This window comes from Diuraphis noxia, unplaced genomic scaffold (genome assembly GCF_037042655.1).
Source record: "Diuraphis noxia isolate RWA-SAM2 unplaced genomic scaffold, SU_Dnox_SAM2 contig0004, whole genome shotgun sequence".
In the NCBI taxonomy this organism is placed as follows: domain Eukaryota; kingdom Metazoa; phylum Arthropoda; class Insecta; order Hemiptera; family Aphididae; genus Diuraphis; species Diuraphis noxia.
In genome coordinates, this window is record NW_028301714.1 from 12,243,584 (window position 1) to 12,255,770 (window position 12,187).

At 32.8% G+C, this 12,187-nt stretch overlaps 1 protein-coding gene across 1 annotated transcript in view; it reads left to right on the forward strand.

The window, feature by feature from the left end:
• The window catches only part of bs (serum response factor blistered), an 80,120-nt gene extending 68,740 nt beyond the window's left edge, over positions 1 to 11,380 (forward strand). Inside the window, exons 3-4 of the mRNA XM_015524197.2 lie at positions 1,113 to 1,278; positions 10,978 to 11,380. Of these exons, the coding sequence (XP_015379683.1) occupies positions 1,113 to 1,278; positions 10,978 to 11,225 (414 nt within the window). The 3' untranslated portion in view covers positions 11,226 to 11,380. The remainder of the gene's footprint in view (positions 1 to 1,112; positions 1,279 to 10,977) is intronic.
• Positions 11,381 to 12,187: the final 807 nt, after the last annotated feature.

Genomic DNA, 12,187 nt, shown 5'->3' on the forward strand with positions numbered 1-12,187 from the left:
TGATTTCAAGATAAATAAGAATCGTAAGCAATACGATCTCACTGCACGCGATTTTCGTGTTTTTAACGAATGTCCGCGATAACAAGCTATATTATAATTCCATAGGTACGTCATAAATTTAATACCTTGCGCCGTCTGTTAAGCTGTGGGCACTGTAGGTACTAGGTACCTACTCATTGCAGCGTTAATTTTAAGAATACGTGATTTGGTTTTCGGCAACACTGACGCGTCGGATCCCATTCGGCATATTATACATGATGTTGTGTATTCCATGTTTATTATGACTTGATTTTCAGTACGATTTAATAGGTATCTTAAATCGTGATTTCCGCAGGTATCTATGCGTTAAGTATTTTCTGATTACCACCGACCAATGATAATATCGACCGATTGATGTGCTCATATTTCATGTTGCATTCTAAGTCTTAAAATATTTTGTTATTTTAATAATTCGGCAACAATAATGTGAATTGTGATCGACTGTTTTCATTAGCAAACTAATTTCCTGAAATGATTTGTTCTGGAATCAAACAATATATTTTGTATTTCTATACTAGACATCTTGCACATCGCCGTACATCATATTACCATTATTGGTAATCGCGTAGTACAATTGTATGGCTAAACATACATTTTAATATTACCTGCAGTAAGTAAGACTTAACAGACGACTGACGGCATACTCCGAAGACGACTAAAACGGACGGACTCTTCGTTCCGAATAGAAATAGTGAAGTATTCGCAACGCTTTTGAAATATTTTGTAAGTTCCGATCCGAATCCCGGATGTATTATGATGTCTTCAGAACTATAATATTCAGGTAAGTGGTATAATTGTTTTGAATCGGTTTCGCTTATGCGCACTCATTTGTTAGCTGTTGGTTTTCGTATTTACCTATATTACCTATATCAAATGATAACAGACATGGGTAATATAATATGTAATAATTGTCATGCGAACGTTATTATACTCAGTATATTAGTTTACCATCGAAATATTATATTGTGATACGGATGTCATCATCATCCGCATTGCGCGAGTCGGAAGAATAACATATAAAATATATATGGTGAAAAAACAATATTATAAAAACGTGTTCTGTCTGATTCCAGGAAACCGACGGGATGAGTTCTAGAGCGTCGGACAGCGGCGCAGAGTCTAGCGGATCCGAATCACCGCCCCCCGCAGCAGCCGGTCCAGCCACGCGGTCACCGCCGTCGCCGTCGCCGCTGACGTCCTCCTCGGCAGCGGCAGCATCAGCAGCCACCGCGTCTCCCGGTAAGTACCTATATGCCCGTAGCCAACGGGTTCTATTATTATTATTATTATTATTATCATTATTATTGTTATACTCTTGGTCGATTTTTTTTTCTACCGTCCTCTTCCTATCTCTTTCGATCTCTCTCCCTCTCTGTCTCTCCTCTTGCGTATATATATCCGCCGTCCGTTCCCGCGCACGTTTCGTATCATTATCGGTTCCGGACCGGATCCTTTTACGGAGGGCCGTCCGCGACGACGCGAAAATAATAACGAAAGAAAAAACGAGACGGAGAATAATAATATTGTCGTGGAAATAAAAGAAAAAAACTAAATCGGCGGCTGTGTCTTGCGCGCGCCGCGCTTGTTGTACAGCTAGGTATATTATATAGTTATACGACGTACGTTTATTGAATAAAATGCACTTTACTGAAGCTAGACTGCGTGGCATCTTCCGTTCCCGTTTAGCCGTTTGTCACGTCGTCACCGTCTCTCTTTCTCTCTTTCGGAGGGAGGGGGGAGGGAACTTACACCGCCAGCGTCGCCTCTGAGACAGGAAGTGTACCGGAAACGGTCGCCGTCGCTATCGTTGCGCGTATAGTTACAATATATCCTCTTTGCGGTCACGTGTTTGAATTTTTTTCACACGTTTCCATAAAGAGAGTTTTACACGGCTACTGCAAAAACACGATGAAAAAAATGGCAAAATTTACTGAAAAATTATCTCGGCGACGCGCTTACATCATAATAATATTTGCGGACATTCTATTTAAGTATTAAAATATAAATCTATAATCTAAATTATGTCTCATTTGAGTATTGCATGGTCGTAACATCGCTCAAAAATAAATTTTACTTAAATCATTTTAAATTAAGTTTTTTTAAGTTTATTAAAAGACTTCAACAACACAGGTTTTACACCCGTATTTAAATCAAAAGTTAAACAAGAAAAAGAATATTATATACATTGCATTTTAGTATGAATTTTACTACATTGTTATTATTATTATTGTTTACAATAATGGATAGTTTGAGCTTATAATATTCAGGAATAATGTACGGATTGCAGCTGTGATCTCTTCTTTAAAGGCTTGGTGGAGTGAAATAGGATTTTTAAGAATCTCGCGTGCTCCGATGTATTTAGGGCAGGCGATGACTATGTGTTCAATTGATAATATTTCGTTGAAGTAAGTGTCACATATTGTAGCTGGTTATTTTTTGATGGGATTGCCACGAGTTAAGCGAGAATGGCCTATTTTGGTTCGAGTGACGGTTACTTCCTCTCTTCTTTTTGTGCCGGCGGGATAGTTTAATTTCTCAACGAATAATTTTGTATTTTTCAGTTTGTCAGTGAGGGGTAGATTTTCTCAAAAAATTTGGTATTCTTCTATTATTTTCCGATGGATTATGCCGAAAGTTTCAAATGAGGAAGAAGAGTTGATTGGAATGGATTTCGGAGATATAATGTGGGTTTCATAGGCTGATGTGTCTGCTTTTTCGTTTCCTGGTATCCTAATGTGTGAGGGGAAATTCAAATAATATCATTGAAAATTCTAAATTTGTTACCGTGTAACAAATAATTTATATTATACTTACTATCATAGTACCTTGTTTATATAAAAGTTATATAAAATGTTTAAGATAATTTTTAAATTTTAATTTAACCCTTATATTGTTTAGTCATAAAAATCAAATAACACTATATATTATTAGTACCTAAATGTATTGTTACTTTTCAACCTTCGTTCTTTTAAAAAACCAATTATTTATTGTTTATATTTCAAGTAACTCGCATACCTTAAATCTCAACCTTTTTGTTTATATACGCTCTTGAAACGTGGTCATATGCTATTTTACCGCTATCGGAGTTCAATATTTTATCGTCGTTTTAACATGTACAAGTGTACAGCAGTTGATAACTACAAATGTTGTTTTTCAGCCGACGAAACATAATATTGCGTTTATCATAGTTTATTAATTCTGTATTATTATAATATTACTATACTATATTCTAAATGACGACGGCGATTTCGATAGGCAAACTAAAGGCACGTTCAACGGGCACACGTGGACAAGCGCAGCAATGCCGCGTGTACGTATTATACGTGCGCGTCTGATAAATTTGTGTATAGTAAGTCTCTTTGGTTTACGGACTTATAAAAACCGTGTCCGCCACCTGCTGCTCGTCGATATATTGGTTAAGTCATTATTGTTACGCCACAAATTAGCCTAATCATCGGCACCGCATTGTGTGCGTACGTTGTCGGTTTTGGTAATGTTTGGTTAATCTGTCTTCTGTCTCCTCTCTCTCTCAGTCTCGAACGTACACCAGTGTACCCACATCGTGTGCGTCCCGTGCTTTTCGACATAGCTTCTCCTATACTTTTTCTTCTTGACGTTACATTCCACGATGACTGGGCGGTGATTTTCCACCGGATAACGCGTGACAATATAATAATAATATTATGGGTATATTGTCAACGTCTGCCGAATATACCGGGCGATGGTGGTCGCGGTGATGGTTCTTTTGTGATTAACCTTGAACTTTATACATCGGGGCCTCGAATCCATCTGAATCTGCATGAATATTATATTTGAACACAGGTTACAGAAGTTTGGGAGAAAACCACGGTTTCATATAGGTAATTCAAACAACGATCACATCAAAATGTGCTGTCGAAGAGTCTATAATACAGCAGTTACGTGAACTACAAATAAAACGTCAGTATATACATTAGATTTTTTAAATGGTGAACAATGGTTAACATTTTACGGTGAATTCTGGTATAATATGTTGATAATTTTTATTTTATTACCGCAAATATAACGCTAAGCTTAATGTCAATTTAAAATAAAAATAAAATAAATAATGATTATCTAAAAAAGAATAACAAACTGCTATAATTGGTGACTTATAATACGCATGTATACTCGAATGATAACCTCAATAATGTATCCATTTAAATATTTATATCCACCAATTGTTTTGAAACCGTTTAACCGTTTACATTTTTTGAAAATATTATTTTTCATAATTCGATATCATTGCCAAACAACGATTTTAATCCTTATTATTCAAGTGTTAAATTGTTGTAATCATACAATTATTCATTTCACAAAACTTTGTCACTCGAAAACTTAACTTCAAAAAAGAAATTAATTAGACATAATTTCAAATACTATTTACATTTTTTTTTTTTTTAAGTAGTAATATTTGCTATATTTCTAGTATATAGAATGATCTCTTTGAGTGTATCCAGTATCCACCAATAATTTTAAAAGGTTTTACTTTTTATTTCAAAATTATTTCTAAATGACTTAAAATTATGTAGCAAAACATTTTTGAAACAATTATTACAGACTACAGATACTTGACGACACAGAAAAGACAACGACGCTGCAGTATTTTCATTAACTTAAAGTAATATACATATCGCAATTTCTATTTTTATTTTGAATTAAATTAGAAAATATTTGTAGCACCTATGTTGTTTACATATTTACACAGAAAACGTACACATAATATTAAACAGTCATTCTAATCGTTACATAAATAATGTGGAGATTACACAAGAATACCTAATGAAATACTACATAGTTTGTGAGGTAAAATTTGAATGACCGAGTAGAACTAAAATGTGATATTATGTATAATTTATTACTGTTATTATTATTATAACTTTGCGTCCGTGTGTGAGGTGCGTCCGCCGTGCAGCTCAAAGTATAATATATAATAGGTATGTACCTATACTCAATGGCCAACAGCAATGTTATGTGGTTATATTGTGTTGCCATCGTCGTCGACAACGACGTCGACGAAGTGTCAAGTACTTCGTGACAAAGAGAATTTAACGTGTCATTTAGGACGTATATGTAATTGTTTGGATTTTCACCGGCAGGTACAATTGTCGCCCGTTCTCGTGTGCATGTGTGTGTGTGTGTGTGTTTTTTTTACTTCTAATCTGCCGTCGTATGAGCACGTATAGAGCGTATATGCATATAAATAATAATAATAAAAATGTGAAAATAAACAGACTTGATGATATTTTGGGAGGGGACAAATGAGTGCGATGTAGTAGAGAGAAATGCTTCTATGAGACGCGTGCTCACGTAAATATACGTATCCGCATCGTTTACGACAATCATCATTATTATATTGGATACATTCCCGCAATCCGATGTGGAATGCGATCTATTATTTTTATTCTACGATGTCGAACACCGCCTGACCGCCGTGATGATCATATTATTATTTGTTACACACTATTATATTATTTTCAAATTAATATAAATATTATGGTACATATTGGTACTATTGCATAATACTTTGGTGATTAATACGCTCACGCACCTGTATATATATATATATTATAATGCAATGACGCGTAACCTGCGAACTGCGAGTTCCTGCTCATTTCATTGGTCCCATCTAAAAACAACTAAACAGCGATAATTGTATTTTTTAGTAAAACGTTTTATGAAGTATAAACGTTTTTATTAAATGTAATTGATGTATATGTATCATAATATATAGGTTTTGTTACGTGTAAATTAGGTAATATAATTATAATATGCAAAATGTTTTAACTAAATTAAATTGAAAACAACGCTACATTTTTCCTCTTTCCGATAACTACACGTTGCAATGAATCTGTTTTTAAAGTAATATAAACAATAAAATATACCATGTCAGACATGTGGTTTCGGTGAAATTAAAATTCATTCGGTGTAAAACAAATACAAGAATTTTCTATTATCACCGTTCAATGTAATTTATCAAAACAGATGGTATATAATTTTTATTTGATCAGACATTTTAAAGTCAATATAGTGAGTATGTGCATGCTGATATTAATGTAAATTATTTAACTCGAGTATTTGGATATTTAAACTGTTCAGGTCTTGAATTATTCAACTTGTTATCAGAAATCACATGTTTACAAATTATTTTCAATATATATTCTAATATATATACTTATACACTCATTTGAAATCCTGATTGCTGACCGAAATCATTGGTGACCTTTTTTAGTTTATGCAATTTTCTTATCTCTGATGGTTTCATTAGATTTTATTTTAAAGAGCAAATAGCATTATAATAGATATCAGTCTTGAAATATTCCATTCTACACATATTTAAAAATTTCTAAATTTGAAAACAGATTATATTTTAAAAGGTAATTTTTCAAGTTTTACAATAACCTTCAGTAACAACTAAAAACTAGAAGTACCTAGGATATATCAACATTTTTGTATGAAAATTAATTTTTGTACACATAGATTAATGTTAAAATGAAAATTGCTGAGATTAAATATACAATAATAATACACTTCAACAGTTCAATTTTGTGATTAATGATCAATGTACACAGAATGCTAGTTTTGTCGTCAAGTTAAATTTATAATCAAAGTTTTTAATCTGAAACAGGTGGAACCTGTAGAAAACACATAATTTATATCATTAAAACTGCATGTGATATATCTTTATGGATTCAATTTTCTAATTACATAGAAGACATATTATATCCTATTGAAATTATGCATATTAATTATTAATAGTATCTCTGAAATATATTACAATGGGTTTAATCATATTAATTGATTTTTAACTATTTATTTATTTTATTATTTTACTATTACATATAATTATAATATTCTGAAGTTTTACTTCTATTTTTCATACCAAATATGAAATTATTATTAGAATATTGTCCAATTCCTATTTCCAACGTTCGACATCAAATTAACAAGTATAGTATATATTACTAAAATAGCTATTATCATTCACTGTATTCTTCTCATTATCATTTTTTCATGTATATTATAAATTTAATTTGTGCTTTAACAATCAATATATACATTTTTTTTATTTCAAATGGTTTTTACACAAGTAAACATAACATATTGTACAAGTTGACCTATTTTTAAGTTCTGTACGGTGTTATTTTTAACTGTCTAATCATTTATTTTTATATTTTTTATAATATTTTCTTATAATATGTTATAACAATATTATACTGAGTACAAAAGCGTGTTTGTTCTCGTTAATCACTTGTTCCTAACTCATTGTTTTGAATACATACTTATTTAAGTTATTATATGTAAATGATAACATTTTAATTTGTTTTTAATATTCACTTAGTTTAAAATGAAATTCTAAAATTTCCATATGAAAATATAAAAAGCTCAAACGTACAAATACTTTCTTAAAAATGCTACTATAATAGCCTAACTTTCAATAAAAATAATAATGATAATATTATGTGTCCAATTGTACCTATAATAATATTTGGACTGTACAAAAATAGGTCATCGATTGAAAGTTTCAAACCAAAATCGTGAGCTTATATTATACTATTAGCACGTCCCATTAACGCGCATTATATCATTATATTATTATATACTATAGATGTCAAAAAAATGTAGTGTTTCGCGAAACATCGCCGGAGTAGAAAACTGTCTGGAATCGATATTGTAATATTATATACGTGTGATACCGTGATCGTTAATCTATTGTTTATATTCATAAGCTATATACACCTATAGTACCATAATATCATTCTTCATACATACAACACTCACACACGCGAAAAAATGTTTCTAAAAAAATTATCCTCTAGCGCGCACCGCGTAAGTTGTAGCGATTGAGTCATTACGAAATATGGTTGTGTCGTCGTCATTATTTTTGTAAATGTATATATAATATAAAATATAATACGATACGTATTTTTAGCGCGGACTGCGGAAGTGGCCCCATCATTGATTTCCTGTCATACTGATGAATGAAGAGTGAATAGATGATTTTGCGAGTTCCTCAAACACATCGCGCATTGACAAGTAGCGTTGCGCTGCTGTCGTCGTTTAATACAACTAATATTGTTCGTCGTGTGTATATATTATATGGTACTACCTTTAGTGCATATACATATATATGTACAGTAACATCGAATACTGGTCGAATGCGGTGGTTAACTTATATTATTCTATTATTTTATTTAATCGCGCAGTAATTCTCTTCGGGTTTTTTTTCTACTGCACACATGCGGCGTAACGGTACATTTGTATTGTATTTGGTACTTTGGTAGGTACTTATATATATTATATTATATATAGGTTCTATATCGTAATCATAATGCAACGGAATTATTTAACAAACAATGGTTCGTCATGAATTTTAAAATGTTATGGGTATCGTATTTGTACATTCGAATTATATCGTTATAAACAGTATTATAGGTAGGTAGGTACACTGTAAGAAACGGTTGAATATAAAGCGGAAAAAAATCCAATAAATTTAGAAACGAGTTTCGATGATTGGAAAAAAAATCTCTCGGAGCATATATCTATACACTCCAAACTTTGATGTTCTACCGCGAGATAATATTATATGTAGGCGTATGTCGTTATAATTTTTCTTCGTCTCTGCATACTCACAGGAATCGACGACGTCAAATTATTATAGAATGCCAGTAAGTTGTATAGGTATATATGGCAATACACCCCATTACCACTCTTCGCTGAGGCCGAACTTTTAATGTGGAACAATTCTACATGATAATTATAATATAATATGTCATATCATTAATTATTATTATTATTAATATAATATGTATGTATATTGTATATATATATATTATATACATATGTAATTGTATGTTACCTACCATGCGCATTAGCAATCGTTTTATGATGGCAAATACACACAGTCGAATACGGGTCGGCCTAATAAAATATTTAACGTGCACGTACTAAGAATAATATTCTTTAAACGGCGTTTTTATTTACATTGCTCGGTCGACCGCAATATGCATTAAATCTCATAAAATATTCAACGGATTCTCGTCTGCAGCGTACCTTTATAATGATACACACATAAATATATATATATATATATATACATTACCTATATTGTAATACGCTATTGTTGATGGGCTGTGATTTGAATGATCATAGACGGATTATATATATTCATATATATAGGTGCATATGATGTACCTAGCTATACATACCTATATAATACATAATATTATCATAAAGCGGTGTGTGGCGTCTGAAATGTGTTTTTATTGCCAATTATTACTACAAGCAGATGTGCATACATCACGTATAAGATATGACGACAAAGAGTGTTTTTTATAAGTTTTATCACGATGGTGCCTAGCTATATATTACATTTCTATTTTTTTCTTATCCGAATGGTTTTTAGATTCATCTCATCGGCTCTGTTTACGCGCATGTTGTTTTTATATTTGAGCGTCGGGCTTAAGAACTAAACACACGACTCACACGATGCCAATAAAATTAATCCGAGAAAACTAATATTATCAATGCCGTCCGAGTACGACTGCAGACCATCATGACGCTCTGCATTTGACTTTTACACAATATGGTGAACTACTTTGAATTTCTTGTGGAATGGCCAACCTAATAAATCAGTGGCAAACTAAAATTTAAAACGAGTAGATAATTATTAGTTGCAAGAATTCAAAGTTTAAATAAACGGAAAGTATATAGCCCCCCCCCCCACCAAGTAAAATATTGAAATTGCGCCTATGCCGGACGGACATTTTTCCTAGTTTTAAACATTGATTTTTATGTAATCTCGATCATCGACATAAACTATTATCACCATTAATAATGCTCATATAATTTTATGACCAATACCTATATGAAATTATAATATTATGTTTCTTACGTAACAAGTTCTCAATGCTGAATAGTTTAATATGTTTATATTTCAACGCAGTGATTGGGGATGGGGAGGGGTAAAGCCACCTTAGCCCCTGTCCCTAACCATACCACTGGAAAACATTAAAAATATCGTCGTCATCACACCAGTTTGTGCTTAAATTCTTAATTTTAGTATAGATTTGACTTCTCGACACGTAGGTACTACTTGTGTTATTCACATCTATATAAAGTAACACTACGGACACACATAGTCATATAATATACAGTAATATATAGTATAATAATATGTTAGGACTGTTAGGAGGAATATAGCTCATCACTACTGCTATTATAGAGTGTTTGTATAAATATCATGCATGTATATTGCTTGGTAAATTAGTACTCAACGTTGTTCGTCCATATATATTATTATTATTTTTATCTGATATCGTATCGATCAAATGTGTACGATAGTTCTGCAGCAGTGATGATTACCGTTCGATGTAACAAAATATATGACTAATTGGAAATTACAAAACAGCAAATCCCACCGAATCTGAATTCAAAACACAGCATGCATGATAATGCTCGCAGCATTTTTAATACAATGTGTTCCGAGACTCGGAATCCGAGTTTTATAAAATCGGCACCTAATCTAAGTATTTCCCCATAAAAAAACCCCAGCTACTAACCTAACCTAAATATATAGACTTTCTTTTGATGTAAGTTTAATGCTTAAAAATTCACGAATTTTTGACTTTTATCGTACAAATTATATTACTAGTCGGCAATCGCCAATTGGATGCTAATTTTGGCTAATTAGTAACTGGATTTATTAAGGTAGATAGGTGGAGGGCGGAGAGGGAGAATAGAAACTTTCTTTTATAGTTATTTATATTTTATACATATTATACAATCAATCAAACCGACCTAATCGCTAAATATATAATATACAATATAATATGGGCCTTATATTTGCAGCCGCGAACTGCAGTTGTTTACAGAAGAAATGACGAAAGAAATTTATGTTTTGTTTTGCTTTCATTGCAGGGATTTTCAGATTGACGTCGAGCAACGCGGAGTTGGTGTACTCGAACCTTGCAGCCATGGTCAATTCGTCCGGCGCTTCCGGTCCACAGCAGCAGGCGGCCGTCCTGTTCCGGTTGGGGCAGCTAGGCCGTCAGCTCCAGGCATCCGGACAACAACCGTTCATATTGCCGATGCCGAATCCGCCAGCGGCGCACCAGACACCCGCCGATCTCAGCAGCAAGTCGTCGCGGAACAAATCGGAACTCTGAAATCCTTACGGGCGGCCAGCGTCCATGTATAACGTCCAAAGTACATGGTATATTATAATAATATGTAAAATATATACCTGACGTGCAAGCCCACCGATAGCGTCTTAAATAATATACAATTTTTATCATTATTATAATTATTACTATTGTTACGATATTATGTTATATGGAATTTTTCACAATCTTTTTCGACGTTGATCCTTTTCGCGTATGTATTTTCATATTATACATGTAAAGTAGCGGATCCAGAGGTCACTCAAGGGGAGGGCGAATTTTCAAAAATGAAATAAGCTTTTTTCCCGACCACTCTAGGCCCAATTTTATAATATAAAAATACGGCCCAAGGGGGGGGGGGGGGTAATCGCCCCCCCCCCCTCGTATCCGCCACTGTACATGTAGGTGATGCCACATAAGAATCTATATTATTGTGCGATGTGTATGAACTCTTTTTTTCGGTTTAATAGTGCAGACGATCGTTTAAAAATGACCCACAACATTATTGATATACACTCACATCTCACATCTAAACGTTTTGCTGGGGCAACCTTGTCTTATATGCATCATCTAATTCCCGTCACGAAATGCGCGTTTCTGAATCATATCGACATTTTCTGGTCAACATAAACGTACGGCTTATTTATGTGGACGCGTTACGGCAATTTATTGGTATAGTACCCAAACATTAATATTGTATAAAGTATTTTCTTACAAATAATCGTTCGTGTTTTGTCTTGTGAGTTAAAAGTTTCCATATTATATTATAAAAAAAAAAAATGATTTCTTCATCCAAAAATCGTGAAATATTATAATTTTTTAATTTATACTGCTACTTCATTTATAAAAAACAATGTATTAAGCTATATTATATATAAACGATATACCAAAATTAAAAATACTAATTTTTCAACATTATTATGTACAGTCATACACAGCGTATAAAATTTGCAAACTGCATGTAATTA